We start from the raw sequence: 16,055 nt of genomic DNA on the forward strand, positions 1-16,055 counted from the left end.
AAATGTAATTACAATTTGAAGGAAATAATTTTATTACAATAAGAGCAAAGGTCCTATTGCCATGACATTAGGCTTTCTGTTGCGCACCCGCCCCCAAACACGTCACCGGTCGCTGTGACTATAAAGAGAAGCGCAGGGGAGGATAGCTCCCATCTGTTGAGTGTTTAGAGTGGACGGACGGGCGGTGTGAAGTGTGATGATGTCGGGACTGATATCTTGGGATTGAAGATGAAAACACATGCGTGCGTTCGGCCAAAGGGAATGAAGACATGCTGAGATGAAGAGTCAGTCTGGTTTCCTAAAGAAAATATCATGGATTATTTATGCCATTTTGCACAGATGACACTTAACACAATGGGATTCCTCGGAAAAAAAGAATGACTAACAGATAGGGAACACTTTTCAAATCGGAATTAAGTTATTTTCTTCTTAACTTGAAAACACCTTAGTTGTGAGCATCTATTTAAGCAGGAGTATGGATTTGTGTAAGGCGCTCCTGTTGTTCCTGATCTCAAACTGCGTTACAATGACTCTGTCGCTGTCCACCTGCACCACGGTGGACATCGACCACATCAAGAAGAAGCGAGTGGAGGCGATCCGGGGTCAGATCCTCAGTAAGCTCCGTCTCACCAGCCCCCCTCAGACCATTGGAACCAACCAGGTGCCTCTCCAGGTGCTAGCGCTGTACAACAGCACCAAGGAACTGATCGAGGAGCTGGGCAGGGACCGCCAGCAGAGCTGCGGTCAGGATAACACGGAGACCGAGTACTATGCCAAAGAAATTTACAAATTCAACATGATCAACGGCCCGCCGGAAAACAGTGAGTGGTCCCCTCCGTCCTTAGTCATACGCAGACAGAATTAAACCCAGAGGATGGTTGCGTTATTGGCACGCTAGCCTGTGTGTGAACTATACCATGTGTGAGCCTGCGAAATCAATTACCTAAAAGTGTGCCCAATAAACTTCAGATGAAATAAACAGATAAATGAATTGAAATACGTGACATTCAACGTGGTTATTTAGTAACCTGTAAGTAAACGTCCAAGCAAAACAAAATACGGTTCGAGGCTACTTTTTTGTATTATAAATCAACGCTATACCCGTGAGATGAATCATAACTCAGTTCTGCGCAGCCTTTACGCGCGGCCGCTCCTGTGCGTGCGCAATTGTGCGCGCGATAGTGTGCAAGGTAAACAGTCTAATTGGAAAGAGCACCATTCCTCCTGCATACCTCACACCAAAGCCATGGGAACTCCACGCACGATAGTCTGACAGATTCCGAATAGGGAAAAATTCTCAGGCAGTTAAGTCTAACTCTGCCAACTTCAATAATTCATACCCAACTTTATGGCCCTGAATTTAACTACATTTGCCCACCGTTACCATCCCCAGTCTTTACTGGATTGGGCGTTTATTGGTTTGGGCGCAATGGTTAAAAGACCTTGCTCGTGAATATTTGGATTTTCCATATAAACTCAAATGAAATGATTGTTCCCTTAATTCCAGGTTTAATCGCATGAAAACAAAGCAGCAGCCAAGCCAAAACGTGTGCACGGGTTAGATCTCACTGGTTAGAAGTGGATCTGTGTGGTGTAATCAGGTGCTGCTCGGCAGCTGTTTGGACTCTACCCTACAGAGACTCCCTTGGCTCCTGCAGAAGTCTCCCACCGGATTCAAACACGTTTTTATGGGTTCTGCGAAGTGCCCCTGACGCTCAAAACACACAGCTCTAAAACGGTGTTCACGCACGGGTCAGAGGTAGCCCCGACCTCCCAACACACACTGAGCTCTCAGGAATAGCATCAGCAAATGGCCCGCTGCCCAGGAGGACGTATACATTACCCTGTCTGTCACACAGTGGCCCCTGTGGCGGTCTGTTGTCCCTGAGCAGGTTACCTGAAGAGAGTGTGTGTGTGTGTGTGTGTGTGTGTGTGTGTGTGTGTGTGTGTGTGTGTGTGTGTGTGTGTGTGTGTGTGTGTGTGTGTGTGTGTGTGTGTGTGTGTGTGTGTGTGTGTGTGTGTCCCAATAACGTGGATTGCCAAAATGGATTAAAAAAATAATGGGGTATTCTATTTCATTTTCCATTATGCAATTTCCTAAGAAAGCAAGGACTGTTTTAGTATCTGGGAGCGTAATGTCTGTCACCGCAGTAATACTGTAGAGGCCATTTTCTATTTAATCTAATGGCTTTTACATCCACTGTTTTTGGGATAGGAAAGTCCAGCTTTTACTTTTGTAACCGAGTTAGGCGGCTTGGTAAAAACAGAACACTTATCTTATTCTATAACTATGAGTAAAACCATATATTTTGGATGATTGGAGATTGAAGAAAAAGGCTGACAGAATGAGAGTAATCTCAATGTTTTGCATCACAAAGTGACTTGTCAATCATGGGCCAACTTTTGACTACATTTTCCAACACTTTCTAACCTAGAGACATGATGGGTGGTAAAGTACAACACATATTGCCCATTTGCTCAAATTGTCTGTGCCTGCTAAGGACTTAAAAGAACAGACTCCTGAAGATGAGGGAGAGCACGGTCTATCCCCTCTTTTGAATGTTATGTTTGTATAGTCAGTGAATAACATTGGTCTAACACTCTTATAATTGTCATAATTCCCTTGTGTTCTCCCTGTGTAAACCCTCTGCACCCACTGGACACAACCACGTGGTGCCTGACAGCTGGTGCCAGGCAAAGAAAAAGATTGTAATATTTGGGCGATAAGGTCATTATTCATAGGCGGTGTAAGGATAAAGGAGACCTAGGCCAAAAGAAAGTGAGGACACGGCAGTGTTGCTGATACACAGACTAGTAGAACGATGATCTCATCCCAGGAAGAGAGAGAGAGATAGAGAAAGAGAGGGAGAGAGAGAGATATTTCTGGCCGCTGCCGTTCTTTCCTCTTTCTCTTTGATTGTGTGGAAAAAGCATGAGTCCTCCTTAAGGGGAGAGCTCCATATGGAGTCTTCCTTAAGGGGAGAGCTCCACTGTGAGTCTTCCTTAAGGGGAGAGCTCCATCAGGAGTCCTCCTTAAGGGGAGAGCTCCATCAGGAGTCTTCCTTAAGAGGAGAGCTCCATCAGGAGTCTTCCTTAAGGGGAGAGCTCCACTGTGAGTCTTCCTTAAGGGGAGAGCTCCACTGTGAGTCTTCCTTAAGGGGAGAGCTCCACTGTGAGTCTTCCTTAAGGGGAGAGCTCCATCAGGAGTCTTCCTTAAGGGGAGAGCTCCATCAGGAGTCTTCCTTAAGAGGAGAGCTCCATATGGAGTCTTCCTTAAGGGGAGAGCTCCACTGTGAGTCTTCCTTAAGGGGAGAGCTCCATCAGGAGTCCTCCTTAAGGGGAGAGCTCCATCAGGAGTCTTCCTTAAGAGGAGAGCTCCATCAGGAGTCTTCCTTAAGGGGAGAGCTCCACTGTGAGTCTTCCTTAAGGGGAGAGCTCCACTGTGAGTCTTCCTTAAGGGGAGAGCTCCACTGTGAGTCTTCCTTAAGGGGAGAGCTCCATCAGGAGTCTTCCTTAAGGGGAGAGCTCCATCAGGAGTCCTCCTTAAGGGGAGAGCTCCACTGTGAGTCTTCCTTAAGGGGAGAGCTCCATCAGGAGTCTTCCTTAAGGGGAGAGCTCCATCAGGAGTCCTCCTTAAGGGGAGAGCTCCATCAGGAGTCCTCCTTAAGGGGAGAGCTCCACTGTGAGTCTTCCTTAAGGGGAGAGCTCCATCAGGAGTCTTCCTTAAGGGGAGAGCTCCATCAGGAGTCTTCCTTAAGGGGAGAGCTCCACTGTGAGTCTTCCTTAAGGGGAGAGCTCCACTGTGAGTCTTCCTTAAGGGGAGAGCTCCACTGTGAGTCTTCCTTAAGGGGAGAGCTCCACTGTGAGTCTTCCTTAAGGGGAGAGCTCCATCATGTTGCTGAAGCCCCTCCCACTTACTGGCCCTGCCCACTACCTACACGTGGAGCCCAAGTTACACACGCAGCACAGCAAGACCCCGCCTCCACTCCCCTAACATTTTACACTGTGTGTGTGTGTGTGTGTGTGTGTGTGTGTGTGTGTGTGTGTGTGTGTGTGTGTGTGTGTGTGTGTGTGTGTGTGTGTGTAGGCCGTTTGCTTATGACAGTGTTTTTATGTTGTTATTCAGAAAGATCCCAGTAGACTAGTTACAGAACACATTGGCCTGCGAAAAACTGTAATCTTATCATAGCTGGCGTACTTGACGACTAATCCAATCAAACATGAACCATTGTTTGAAATCAGTCACAACGATGTGCAGAAAATACAGTCTTCCTTCCAAGAAAGCTTTGACTCTCCTAAGTTATATGAGTCCTTGAATTCTGTAGTCTCAGCGCTGGGCTGGCAGAGGAGGCCCACTGAGCACCAGCCTCCACAGCTGGCCAGCACCTGCCCCCGTCCTGCTTCCTACTGCCTGGTGCTTACCCTCCACAAGGCTCTGGACGGAGCGACAGAGCGGCTGCCCCGCGGGCCACTGTGGAAACCACACGAGGGGAGGGGCACTCGGGCGTCCAGCAGGGGGTCTTCTGTGTGACGTAACCGGTGAGGCCGGCCTGCTCCAGACGACATTGGGCAGCCAGCCCAGACATGAGAGGAGATAAGGGGCCGGGGGCAGGGGTGTGAGTGGGTGGTGCCAGAGGGGGTGGGGGCGGGTGGGGGCGGGTGGGGGTGGCAGGGAGAGGTGTCAGGGTCAGACAGTGTTTTCACGAGGAGCTTTTAGAGCCGCGGTCAGACTTCCAGGCCAGTGTTAGCGTTGGATTCCTGAAGTCCATCCATGGGCCAGTAAATAGGGGAAAGTGAAGCATCTTTTCCGGGAGCCATTCCTCAACCACCTGCCAACCGTAGTTCAATCAGTGGTAGAAGGTTCATGAGGATGACTGTGTATAACATAATGAGTATTAAACATCATCGTCATTATTCAGACTATTAAGGTCCAAGAAAAGCTCTTCTGAACAGATTTGATTATTGCAATGTTTATTCGTTCCTTATAACAAAAAGCAATCCCCAATGACTCTGCAACACAGAAAAAATAACCTTTGTATCCCCAACGCGAAATCCCTGCTAAAACCATCCAATTGAGGGGGAGAGGAAATTAGGTAATCCAAAAGGAAACCAAGTGCTTGATTAGAAATAGAAATCTCAAATTGGGGAGAAGTTTCCACGTTTTTCTTTGAGACAGGCAGGGGGTGAGTTGGAAGGGGTGAGATAGGAACTTTGAGGGGGAAGACTGAAGGGAAGTAAAAGCTGGCGAGTTTCCTTCCAGATTGTGTGATGGAAAAACTGGACAGATATCTCGACGGGATGCACTCATTGCACACCAAGATCGCCTTCTATAAATAGGGAAAGTGGCTGGAACTGAACCCCCTCCCCCCCCAAAAAAAGGGAAAAAGCAACATGGAAATATCAGATAATCTCTGAGAGAACTCAGTGAAATAAAAATCAAGAGTCAAATGGATTACAGATACCGGGAGATGGGCCACCTCATGACACTTTCAACCTCCCTTTGGTGGAAGTTCTGTTAAAACAAACCTTTAAAACAGCTCGTGATTAGACAGGTAGCTGACAGCTAATAAATACTAGCTATTAAACGGGGTAATAATGCTAAAGTTAAAACCAATACATTAGCAATGTCTGGCTTGGCTGTAAACGTCTCTTTCCTCTGGACTCATTACAAGCCTGCCGTGTGCTTATTTCACTCAACAGGGCCTGTGCTCAGTCTGTTAGAATAATAACCATTTTGTGGTATTACAGTATTAAAAAAAACTCTAACGTTTTTCAAGAGTGCTGACCAACAGGAAGTCATTTAGAGAGAACTCATACCACTGCTATTGCTGGTCTGCTGGTTCCAATACTCTCTCTCTCTCTCTCTCTCTCTCTCTCTCTCTCTCTCTCTCTCTCTCTCTCTCTCTCTCTCTCTCTCTCTCTCTCTCTCTCTCTCTCTCTCTCTCTCTCTCTCTCTCTCTCTCTCTCTCTCTCTCACTCACTCACCACAGAACCTCACACTTCATTCCTAGTGGGTGCTGACTGGCATCTGATGGGCAGATCCCTTGTCACCAGGGAGACACTCTCCCTCTGCCCTCTCAGACACACCGAGGCAGAAGCCTATTGGTCCAGGTGTTACTGGTAGACTGTTCCACCATGTGCTCCAACATGTTCCTAGCCCAGATGCCCTTGGCCTGGCTCCTAACACCCAGGAGCACCTGTTGGTTCTCCAGCACGGGTGAAGGAGGAGGAGGAGGAGGAGGAGGAGGGGGAGGGGGAGGAGGGGTACGCAGGCCATCTCCCTCCTCATGCCTTTTGCTTTATCAGCGCATGGGACATTTGGTTTTGATTTCATGATTCGTGATCAGACTGCACACAAAGCATGAGCAGATGGAAGTGAGGCTGTGGTTCTCTACCCTGGGGAGGGCTTAGGAGAATACCTAGAACCACTTTCTGTGAAACATCCGGATCGCTAGTGTCAGATCCATGACAGTGATCAAAATCAGCACATTAATATTCACTGTAAACACATCCAACTGTGTGCAGGCAGGATAAATGGAAAAACGGGCCGTGATAACAAACACAATGAGGTCACTGCTCAGGGGGACGTGTTCAAAATGAAAGAAAAAGGTTCCCCTCTGGTCAGAAAGCAGATCATTTCATTTATCCAAAGGAAAACAACCCTTTTATTGAACTCATATTTAACAACTTTATTGTATGTTGTACGTCATGGCACTTAATGTGTGTTGTATACAGGGTATGGGTTAACCTAACAACTGTTAGTGCTTGGCACTGACAATTGGAACCTCCTTACTGTACTGGATATATTGTTTCTCTTTCTTCTTCTGACATCTTTGGATGACAGTGTCTGCTCAGTGCCTTAAATGTAAATATAAATGCAAAAGCAAACAACCCTTTCATTCAACGCATTTTCTAACAACCCAGGTGTCATTTTGTGTGTTTTGCCATAGACGACCTGTGCCCCAAGAGCATCACCTCCAAGCTGTTCCGCTTCAATGTGTCCGAAATGGAGAAGAACTCCACCAACCTGTTCCGGGCCGAGTTCCGCGCCCTGAGGATCCCCAACTCCAGCTCCAGGAGGAACGAGCAGAGGATCGAGCTCTACCAGGTACGAGTCCGGCCCCCCAGTCCAGTCCCCCGAGTCTGGTCCACTAGTCCGGTCCACCAGTTTACCAGTCTGTTCCCCCCAGTCCGTTCGAACAGTCTGTTACCACCAGTCCAGTCCCACGGTCTGGGAGCGTCCACTGAAGAGCTCTCTGCGTCGTCACCTAAAAGATGATCCCGTTTCTATCAGGGCTCGTTACGACTGCTGGCAAGCTGATCCTTATTCCATGTGTTTCTTTTCCCTCGAATGGCTTTTACATAACGATGAATTTATGAACTTGCTCCAGCCGATGTGGATTTACTCTAGAATCGCCATTTTACACTTTCTTCTTCCTGGACCGTCGCTCTCCGTCAGTTTCCCTGTCCTCGTCGCGTCACACCGTTGCACGTCCGATGAGAGACGTACACCGCTGCACCTGCGCTTTCTGTGTGTCATGCGTGATGCTCTTTTTCCGACGGTCGTGTGCTCCTAGCGGTGTCTGTCTGGTGGACGTCTGCATGCAGCGGCCAGAAGGATGGATACTTGCCTCGGTTTCCTCATTAATCCCCCATGAGAGACCGGGAGCGATGATCGGGTTCCAAAATTTCCTGCCAGGGAGACAAGCGTCTCCGGACTGCATATACCGCCTCAGAGGCGGGCTCTGGCCAGGGCCTAGCGCAGCCTGTCAGGCCCCCAGATTGTTTCCAGGGGCCCCGAGGAGGAGATAGAGGCAGGGTCGGGCCCCGGGGGAGGTACGCAGAGACGCTCGCCCCCACACTTTAGCTCGCGAGATGATTGGCAAGGGCAGCGTTGGCAGCCCGCAGGCCCCCTGCTCCCAGCGGAAGCCAGATTAGATGCGGACATTGTTCAGGAACCTGGTTATCCCCGCCTGGGCCGTGAGGCTAAGCGCCACGGCTACACGGCCAAACACTTAACTCTCTGTGAGATAAGCCTCTTTCTGCACAGCGAGTGCGCCGTTGGTTCCGGTCGGAGGTTGTGATTCTGCGAACGCCGCCGCTGTGATTAAGCGCTCTGAAAGCCCGGTTCAAACCGTCATGAAAATTCACAGCCGTTATTGATGGCTCAACGTGTTGATGGATCACTGCACCGCTGCTAGCCTGGTGCTGTATGGCCCTGACTAGCCTGGTGCTGTATGGCCCTGACTAGACTGGTACTGTATGGCCCTGACTAGACTGGTGCTGTATGGCCCTGACTAACCTGGTGCTGTATGGCCCTGACTAGACTGGTGCTGTATGGCCCTGACTAACCTGGTTCTGTATGGCCCTGACTAGACTGGTGCTGTATGGCCCCGACTAACCTGGTACTGTATGGCCCTGACTAGCCTGGTGCTGTATGGCCCTGACTAACCTGGTGCTGTGTGGCCCTGACTAACCTGGTACTGTATGGCCCTGAATAGCCTGGTACTGTATGGCCCTGACTAACCTGGTACTGTATGGCCCTGACTAGCCTGGTACTGTATGGACAGACCGAAAACGATGGAATCCCAGCTGTAGTCTGAAGTATGAACTAGCGATGGGAGGGACAGACAGGGTCCCATTGGCAGCAGGGTAACACACAGGCATTAACTTGCAAAATGGGGATAACAACACAAGGACTCACTTTTTCCATGAAGTGAAGACATTTGGCCCAGGGCGTCCTGGAGAGTCTAGCGCAGACAGCTCTGGCTGCATTGTCGTCTGGTTGTGTGTGTGTGTGTCTGAGCATGCGTGTCTATGCATGTACATGTGTGCGTGTGTGTCTATGTGTGTGTGTGTGTCTATGTGTGTGTGTGTGTGTGTCTGAATGTGTGTGTGTCCATGTGTGCATGCGTGCGTGTGTATGTCTGTGCATGTGTGTGTGTGCATGTGTACGCGTGTAAATGTGTGTGTCTGTGTGTGCATGTGTGTCTGTTTGTGTGTGCGGGAGAGAGACAAAGTAAAAGGAGAAGAGGAGAGAGAGCCTTCACACTGACAATGTGCATGCATGCTGCCACGCGTGTGTCTGCATGCATGCACAGCCACCGCATGCACCACACTCTGCATGTCCATGCATAACAACGCAAGTACTAAGCGAACCCATTGGCAGACGGCCTCACACTGCGAGTCTCCCTCACCCTCCTGCAGATCCTGCAGAAGGACGACCACATCGCCAAGCAGCGCTACATCGGGGGCAAGAACGTGCTGACCAAGGGCACACCCGAGTGGATCTCCTTCGACGTCACCGAAACGGTCCGGGAGTGGCTGATGTACCGCCGTGAGTTGGAACGCCTTCCGGAACCTTTCCTCGACAACAGCTTTTTATTGTGGCACATATCAACGTCGCCGGTGCCAATGGCTGCCATTAATAGCTCGACTATATAAAGAGCAAGTGCCTGTGGGGTTTGGGGGGGGGAGGAAGTACCTCTAACTCATATTCCTTCGGTATGTATTCTACCCAGAGACCAATCTGGGCCTGGAGATCAGCGTGCACTGCCCCTGCCACACCTTCAGCCCCAATGGGGACATAGACGAGAAAGTCCATGAGCTGCTGGAGGTCAAGTTCAAAGGTGAGGCTCCCTCAGATGCTCTGGCTGGATGGAGGCAGCGGAGGCTGACGTCACACCGGTCTGTGTTCCCTCGTAGATCAGTGACAGAGGCTAGGACGGGTCGATTTGGCCACAGCTGTTTATTGGCTGACCTGCTATCCCTCTGATCCTGGATCAACCTCAAGCCCAAAGGAAGGTCTGGTAGTGAGAGATGGAGGTAGAGAGAGGTAGAGAGAGGTAGAGAGAGAGAGATAGAGAGAGAGAAAAAAAGAGATTGAAAGAAAGAGAGAGGTTGAGGGAGGGAGGGTGAGAGGATGGGTGAAAGAGCGAGAGTGAGAGGGTAGAGAAAGAGGTAGAGAGAGGGAGCGAGCGGTAGAGAGAGAGGAGAGACAAAGAGCATGAGAATACAATCGGTCTGGTATCTCACTTAGCGTTGGGGCCCCGGGTCCGGGTCTTGGGAACCCTCCCCTGCCTGGCGGGGCCAGGAGGAATGTGCTGCCACGGTGCTCAGACGCTTGGCTGCGTGCGTGAAGGAGAGGCGTCCACAGGCGGCGTGCGTCTCTCCTGAGATCCTCGCTGCTTTAGCTATCAGGGCCAGAGTGGATGAGCAGACACACAAGCCGAGGGGGGAGATGTCTGGGAAGGAGGAGCCGAGGTCCCCGCTCTGGGGTCTAGAGAAGAATGAGGACTAGGAGGAAGCGTGAGACCAGGGTTAGCCCCCTTAGTGAGGATCTCCTCAACTCCAGAGTCTCGCGTGTCTTTCCTCTTTAATTCCTTCTGTGGACAGGGTCATCATTCAGTGCGACTTCCGTCCCTGACCTTTGTTGCTGCTACTGTTGGAGTCCTGTTTTAGTTACCTTAACAGAGGACGGGGGAGTGGTGTCGACCCCAAGCCCTCATGGCCTGACCTGACCCCCTAGAGTATCTAACCCCTACCTACTCCGTAACGACATGCTCCTGAATCCCCCCTCAGTTTGTTGGGGTTAAAGCACTGCAATCCCATAATGACGAACTAATTGAACCGGGACCCCTTGCAGCTATGGAGCCGGAGTACGAGGAGCAGGTCCGCCTGGACATGAGCCGTCTGAAGAAGCAGCAGAAGGAGGTGTACCCCCACCTGATCCTCATGATGCTGCCCCCTCACCGGCTGGACGCCCAGTCCTCTTCCCGCCGGCGCAAGCGGGCACTCGACACCAATTACTGCTTCTCGTAAGAAAACTTTTCCAAACTCTGGGGAAACGTAATACATTAACGCGTGTTTTTCCCGCCCTTTCTAAATTTAGCGCTTTTTCATAGCAACAGCAGCTGTGCTGGAAGCTGGTGGACGTTACGGCAGCGCAACGGTTGGATCGCTTTGGAATGAGATGGGATGGCGGTGTTATGGGTTATTTTGAGAAATACAGTTTTTGACACAATGTGTGTGTAAATATACTTGTACAGTTATTCCATCATATTCCTTACCCAGTGTGGGTAACAACATTGTTTTATTAACAGTCCATAAAGCAGCGCTGGTCAGTCCAACACTAAACACAATGCAGGCTACTTCATACGCAACGAGGTGGGGCAGCAGGTTGAAGTTTAAGCGGTCTCCATTTTAAAACCTAACCCTTCTGTATTTATGGGCCTTATAAAGTACAGCAGGGCTTCACATGATGACACACACATTCCAAGCCATAATCTTAGTGCTGCTTTTTCAACTTATAGTAACCAGGATTCTAGAATATTAACAAGGAGGACGGTTTCACATTCTAGAATGTTGGACAAGTACCAAGATGGTCCTGAACAGGCTTGAACTCATTCGATCAAACTTCAGAACCCTGTGATTGAAACCCTCCTATTGGCTGCCTCCAAATTCTAGAATAATAACAAGAATTATTGGCCAAAGAGTACAGAGATGGCGGCTTGGAATGCACTCTTGGAACCACAGATGAGGAGATAGAAACCTTCCTACACCCTTAAGATGCCTGCTATACGAATGCGAGATCCTAGGTTTGATTTGGCTCACGAAAGCTCCTGCATTCCTCAGGCTGCTTCTCCTCAGTGTACATTACACCGGTGGAGGAAAAACTGTGGAGTCTGCCACTGGTCTTTTCAGGGGCCTTTCTCTGTATTGTCAAGCATTCAAATATGGCCCCGGTGACCTTGGAGCCGGTAATACGAGCCGCCGTTTCCCACTCCGATGGAGGGGAAGGAGACGCGCGGTGGGCATACGCAGGGCTGGTTGATCAGCTAGCCGAGCGTGGCAGAGGCGTCAGCCACCGCAGAGTACAAGTCAGGATCCGTTCAAAGGCTCGCTGGTAAGGAGGGCTCCCATCGTACGCGCAGCGGCCTCACCTCTGAATTCCCAACCAGGGGCTGGAAGGCAGCAGCAAGGCATCTGGCCCGCCTCCAAGAGGGAAAATAAGGGCGCACCTTCAAGTGGAATTCTTTTTTTTTTGTTGTTGTTGCTTTCCAGCCCCGTCTCTCTTTCTCTCTCCCCCCCCGCCCTTGACAGTTTCTGTGATGCCATTGGCAGTGAAATGTACACAGTTCGTAATAGTAATAGTTTTTTCCTGAAACTCTGAAGTGATCTTCTCTTCTTTTTCCACATGCTTCTCCTCTTGCTCTCCTGCAGCAACTACGAGGAGAACTGCTGCGTGAGACCGCTCTACATCGACTTCCGCCAGCACCTGGGCTGGAAGTGGATCCACGAGCCCAAAGGCTACTACGCCAACTTCTGCTCCGGCCCCTGCCCTTACCTCCGCAGCGCAGACACCACCCATAGCTCGGTGAGGACCTCTAAAAAAGAAACAGCCGCCAATCCACTGTTAAACCATGCCACTGTTTAACCGCCCCACAGTCTAACCTCGTCACCGTTTAACCGCTCCACTGTATCGGGATGAAACCACATTGCGTTGCTCACCGACGTCTTTGGCCGTGTTGGGGTCGGCATAGCTTAGGAGGTACGGCGGGTTGCCTTGTAACCGGAGGTTGCTAGTACGAGGGGACCCTAGCTGAGGGTTCGAGGTGTCCCCCCACCCCAACTGCTCCTGACAAGCTGGCTGTCGCCATGCATGATTGACTCTGCCGTCGGTGGGTGAATGTGTGCATGTACCGTAAGTCAATTTGGATAACAGCTTCTGCTTGGGGTGCCCCGGTTGCTCTTTGGGAAGAGGGCGTACCATTAAGGCTCAGTTGTGATCGCAGCCCCCTGGGTTTGAAGGTTCTTTGCTGCATGTCTTCCCCTCTCTCTCCCATACCTTCCTGTCGAACTCTACAGTAAAAGCCTGCAAAAAAATCGTAAACGGAAAACTGTCAGCTAAATGTGAAGTGTTTGCCTTGCGTCTCCGCAGCTCCTCAGCCTCTACAACACCCTGAACCCCGAGGCGTCCGCCTCGCCCTGCTGCGTGCCCCAGGACCTGGAGCCCCTCACCATCCTGTACTACGTGGGCCGCACGCCCAAGGTGGAGCAGCTCTCCAACATGATCGTCAAGTCCTGCAAGTGCAGTTAGACGGGAGGACCCCAGACCGCCGACCGACCCTGACCAAGAGAGCCCCCCCGCCCCCGACCCCCCAGCCCCACCCAAGTGCAGTTAGACGGGAGGACCCTGGACCTCTGACCGACCTCGACCAAGAGAGACCCCCCCCCCACCAACCCCACCCAAGTGCAGTTAGACAGGAGGAATCCAGAACCTCAGACCGACCCCTCCCTTCTCCTCCCCCAATCAAGAGTGACCCCCCCCCCCCCCAGCTGATCTCCCGGGTGGGGGGTGGGGGGAAGCACCACTCAGGAGGGATGGCAGGAGGGGGACGGGATGGGGTGAGGGGGGTATGCTGCCCCCTTCACGAGTACCTCTGTCCACCTCCACCCAGCCGATCGCCCCACCGTCACCTCATGTTGCCTCTCCCTCTCCCTCCACCCCTCTCCCTGACATGGAAACCCGTTAGATAATGAGAAGAGGCCTGCAGCTCGACTGAGGTCTGATGGCATGAGCATGAACGCAATCACCTCCCAATGACGCTCTCGGAAATCCTAGAGAGGACGTCCGGTCGAGTTTGTCTTCCCTGCTCGTCTCGCATCTCCAAACCGCTTGTACCTTTGTGTCGTCGCAACAGAAACGGGCATTCCACGCCACAGACGTAATGACAAGAGGACCTGAACATTGTCCTCTTCCATGACCACTGCAAACTCAAGGACTGAGGCAGTTGCAGTTGTAAACGCCAAACTGACACTCAATGTGGACAGCAAACTCTGTATGGTGTATTAAATATTTACAAGAAAAAAGAAGCAAAAAGGGGTAAATCAAACACTAGTGTGTGCTCAGAGTGAAACACATCCCTCAATCTACGATGCATGACCCGGACACGGAGGACATACACCCTGTACACGTTACCGTGGCATCGTTACCATGGCGTCGTTACCATGGCGTTGAGTGCGCTACATCATCCCTACACTGTTAACATAGGATTCATTGCTGTTGAAAAAATAAATCGTTAACTAATTATCTTAGGGAAAAAAGACAAGATGCTGGAAAATGTGTTTGGTTCAAAATAGTGTTGTCGTGATTTTGTTTACGTCCGTCATGCAAAGTGTTGGCGTTTCCGATGACAATGACATCATGTAGTTGGGATCTTCATGAGGTCACTAAATGTTTTTCTTGTTACTCTTGGAAATACTTTTTTTTTATTAAAATATGGACAGTGTTAAGAAGACTTTTGTTGTGCTTGAGTCGAAGTGTTGGAGTGCATTAATTGAAAAAACCAAAGACAGTAAAGTGGGCGTGGTTAGGCCGTGCATTCAGACAGGAAACAGCGGAGTCTCTCGGTGTTGCTCGCCCAAAGTAGCGCGACACACTTTATTGTTTCCTAAACAATTACGCCGGTATTGCTTCTTACAAGTATTGTTCAAATATCCTCCCACCCCCAGTTTGGCGTTGGGTTTTTCCAGACACTTCAAACGAACCACCGGCGGAGAGCTGAAAACACGGCCATAAAAACAACTGGGTTTCACAAAGATTTAACCGTCCTCATAAACACGACACGTTTGGATTCTAGGAATGCTGTAACAAGGCATGCACACACAATATAAACATTGACATTTCAATACTTCATAACTTAACAATATAAAATGTCAAAAGGCATCCAAATACAATAGTATACCAATTCTGCAAAATTACAACTACTAAGTACAAATAAACCCTTTTACTGCATTCCAAGTCTGGAAAAAAAGTATATTCAAGTATTATTAAAGTAAACACAACACTTTCTAAATAACAAACCCTGAGTATTTTTCGCTATACAGTGATAACTGAACAGATGTTCACGACATTGTAGGCCAGGCGGTCTTCAAGTAAACCCTCTTGTTGGCCCCCAGGTGAACACAGGCATCTAATGACGTCATGCTAGGAGCTACAGGGAGTCCTGTAGACACAAGTCCTTCTTTTTTGATCTAAATCAAAAAACCTTGGTCCATGGTCCATCCGGATATAAAGACCCACAACAATGGTACGTTCTACAGGGATATTCAAAAAACTGTAAAAACAATATATATATATATTTTTTTTTTACAGTGACGATGGCAAAGCATTTCATTTGCAATGGCCTCAGGCAACCTCATCCAAACATTAATCCTCAACACACAGAAGGCCTCCAGCCCCTCAGCCCAGCCGTTGGAGTTCAGGCCCAAAGCTCTGGACTTGGGACCGGTTGGCCTCTCGGTTACAAAAGGACCGGGCACTACAACAGAACCAGCAAACACTGTCTGCCCTTGGCAGCCCCACAGCAGGTTTCTGAGGCGAGATCTAGACACCTAGAAGTGGACTCGACTCATACAGTGGTGTACGCCTCTCCAGGCTCCGACGGTAAACAAGCTACTCTTGGTGAAGCTACTGTGGTAGGGCTGTGGTGGGGGGGGGTAAAGTGTCTCAGAGGAAGCACCCTTATTGCCTTACTGTCCTCCTGCCCTAGTGCCCACGGGCCATCTGCTGCGGGCCGTCCGTCAGTTAGAGCTCTCCGTGGCGTGGCACCAGCATCAAGGGGGGGGGGGGGGGATGAAGAAGGGGACAACTGTTTTAAGACGGGCCTGGGGAGATGATGCGACGGAGGGGTTGGGTGTGTGTCTGCGGGGAAGAGGGGGGTGCTGGGTGTGTGTCTGACAGGAGGGGGGAGCCTTTCCCCGACCTTGGGCTGAGCAACAGGATCCCCGACCTGCGCGCCGCAGGGCATTCCTGGGCTGGGGCCGATCGTCTTACACGCCTGCGGCGGTGTCACCGAGAGGATAACAGGGCTCCGCGTCAGACGGCACTCACACACTGCACTGCTGTGGGTGTGTTTCTGTTTGGCAGAAGCCACCTGCGTGTGTGTGTGTGTGTGTGTGTGTGTGTGTGTGTGTGTGTGTGTGTGTGTGTGAGTGTGTGTGTGAATGTGTGTGCGAATGTGTGTGTGTGTGTGTGTGTGAATGTGTCTGTG

At 50.4% G+C, this 16,055-nt stretch overlaps 1 protein-coding gene across 1 annotated transcript; it reads left to right on the top strand.

Moving 5' to 3' along the window:
- The first annotated feature begins 159 nt into the window (after positions 1-159).
- tgfb3 (transforming growth factor, beta 3) lies at positions 160-14,298 on the top strand. The gene is made up of 7 exons (XM_030356285.1): positions 160-821; positions 6,951-7,108; positions 9,208-9,337; positions 9,522-9,629; positions 10,646-10,817; positions 12,223-12,376; positions 12,941-14,298. The coding sequence occupies exons 1-7, from the start codon at positions 476-478 to the stop codon at positions 13,097-13,099; spliced, it is 1,227 nt and encodes a 408-aa protein (XP_030212145.1). The 5' UTR covers positions 160-475; the 3' UTR covers positions 13,100-14,298.
- The last annotated feature ends 1,757 nt before the right edge of the window (positions 14,299-16,055 follow it).

Source organism: Gadus morhua, chromosome 5, assembly GCF_902167405.1.
Source record: "Gadus morhua chromosome 5, gadMor3.0, whole genome shotgun sequence".
Lineage (NCBI taxonomy): Eukaryota > Metazoa > Chordata > Actinopteri > Gadiformes > Gadidae > Gadus > Gadus morhua.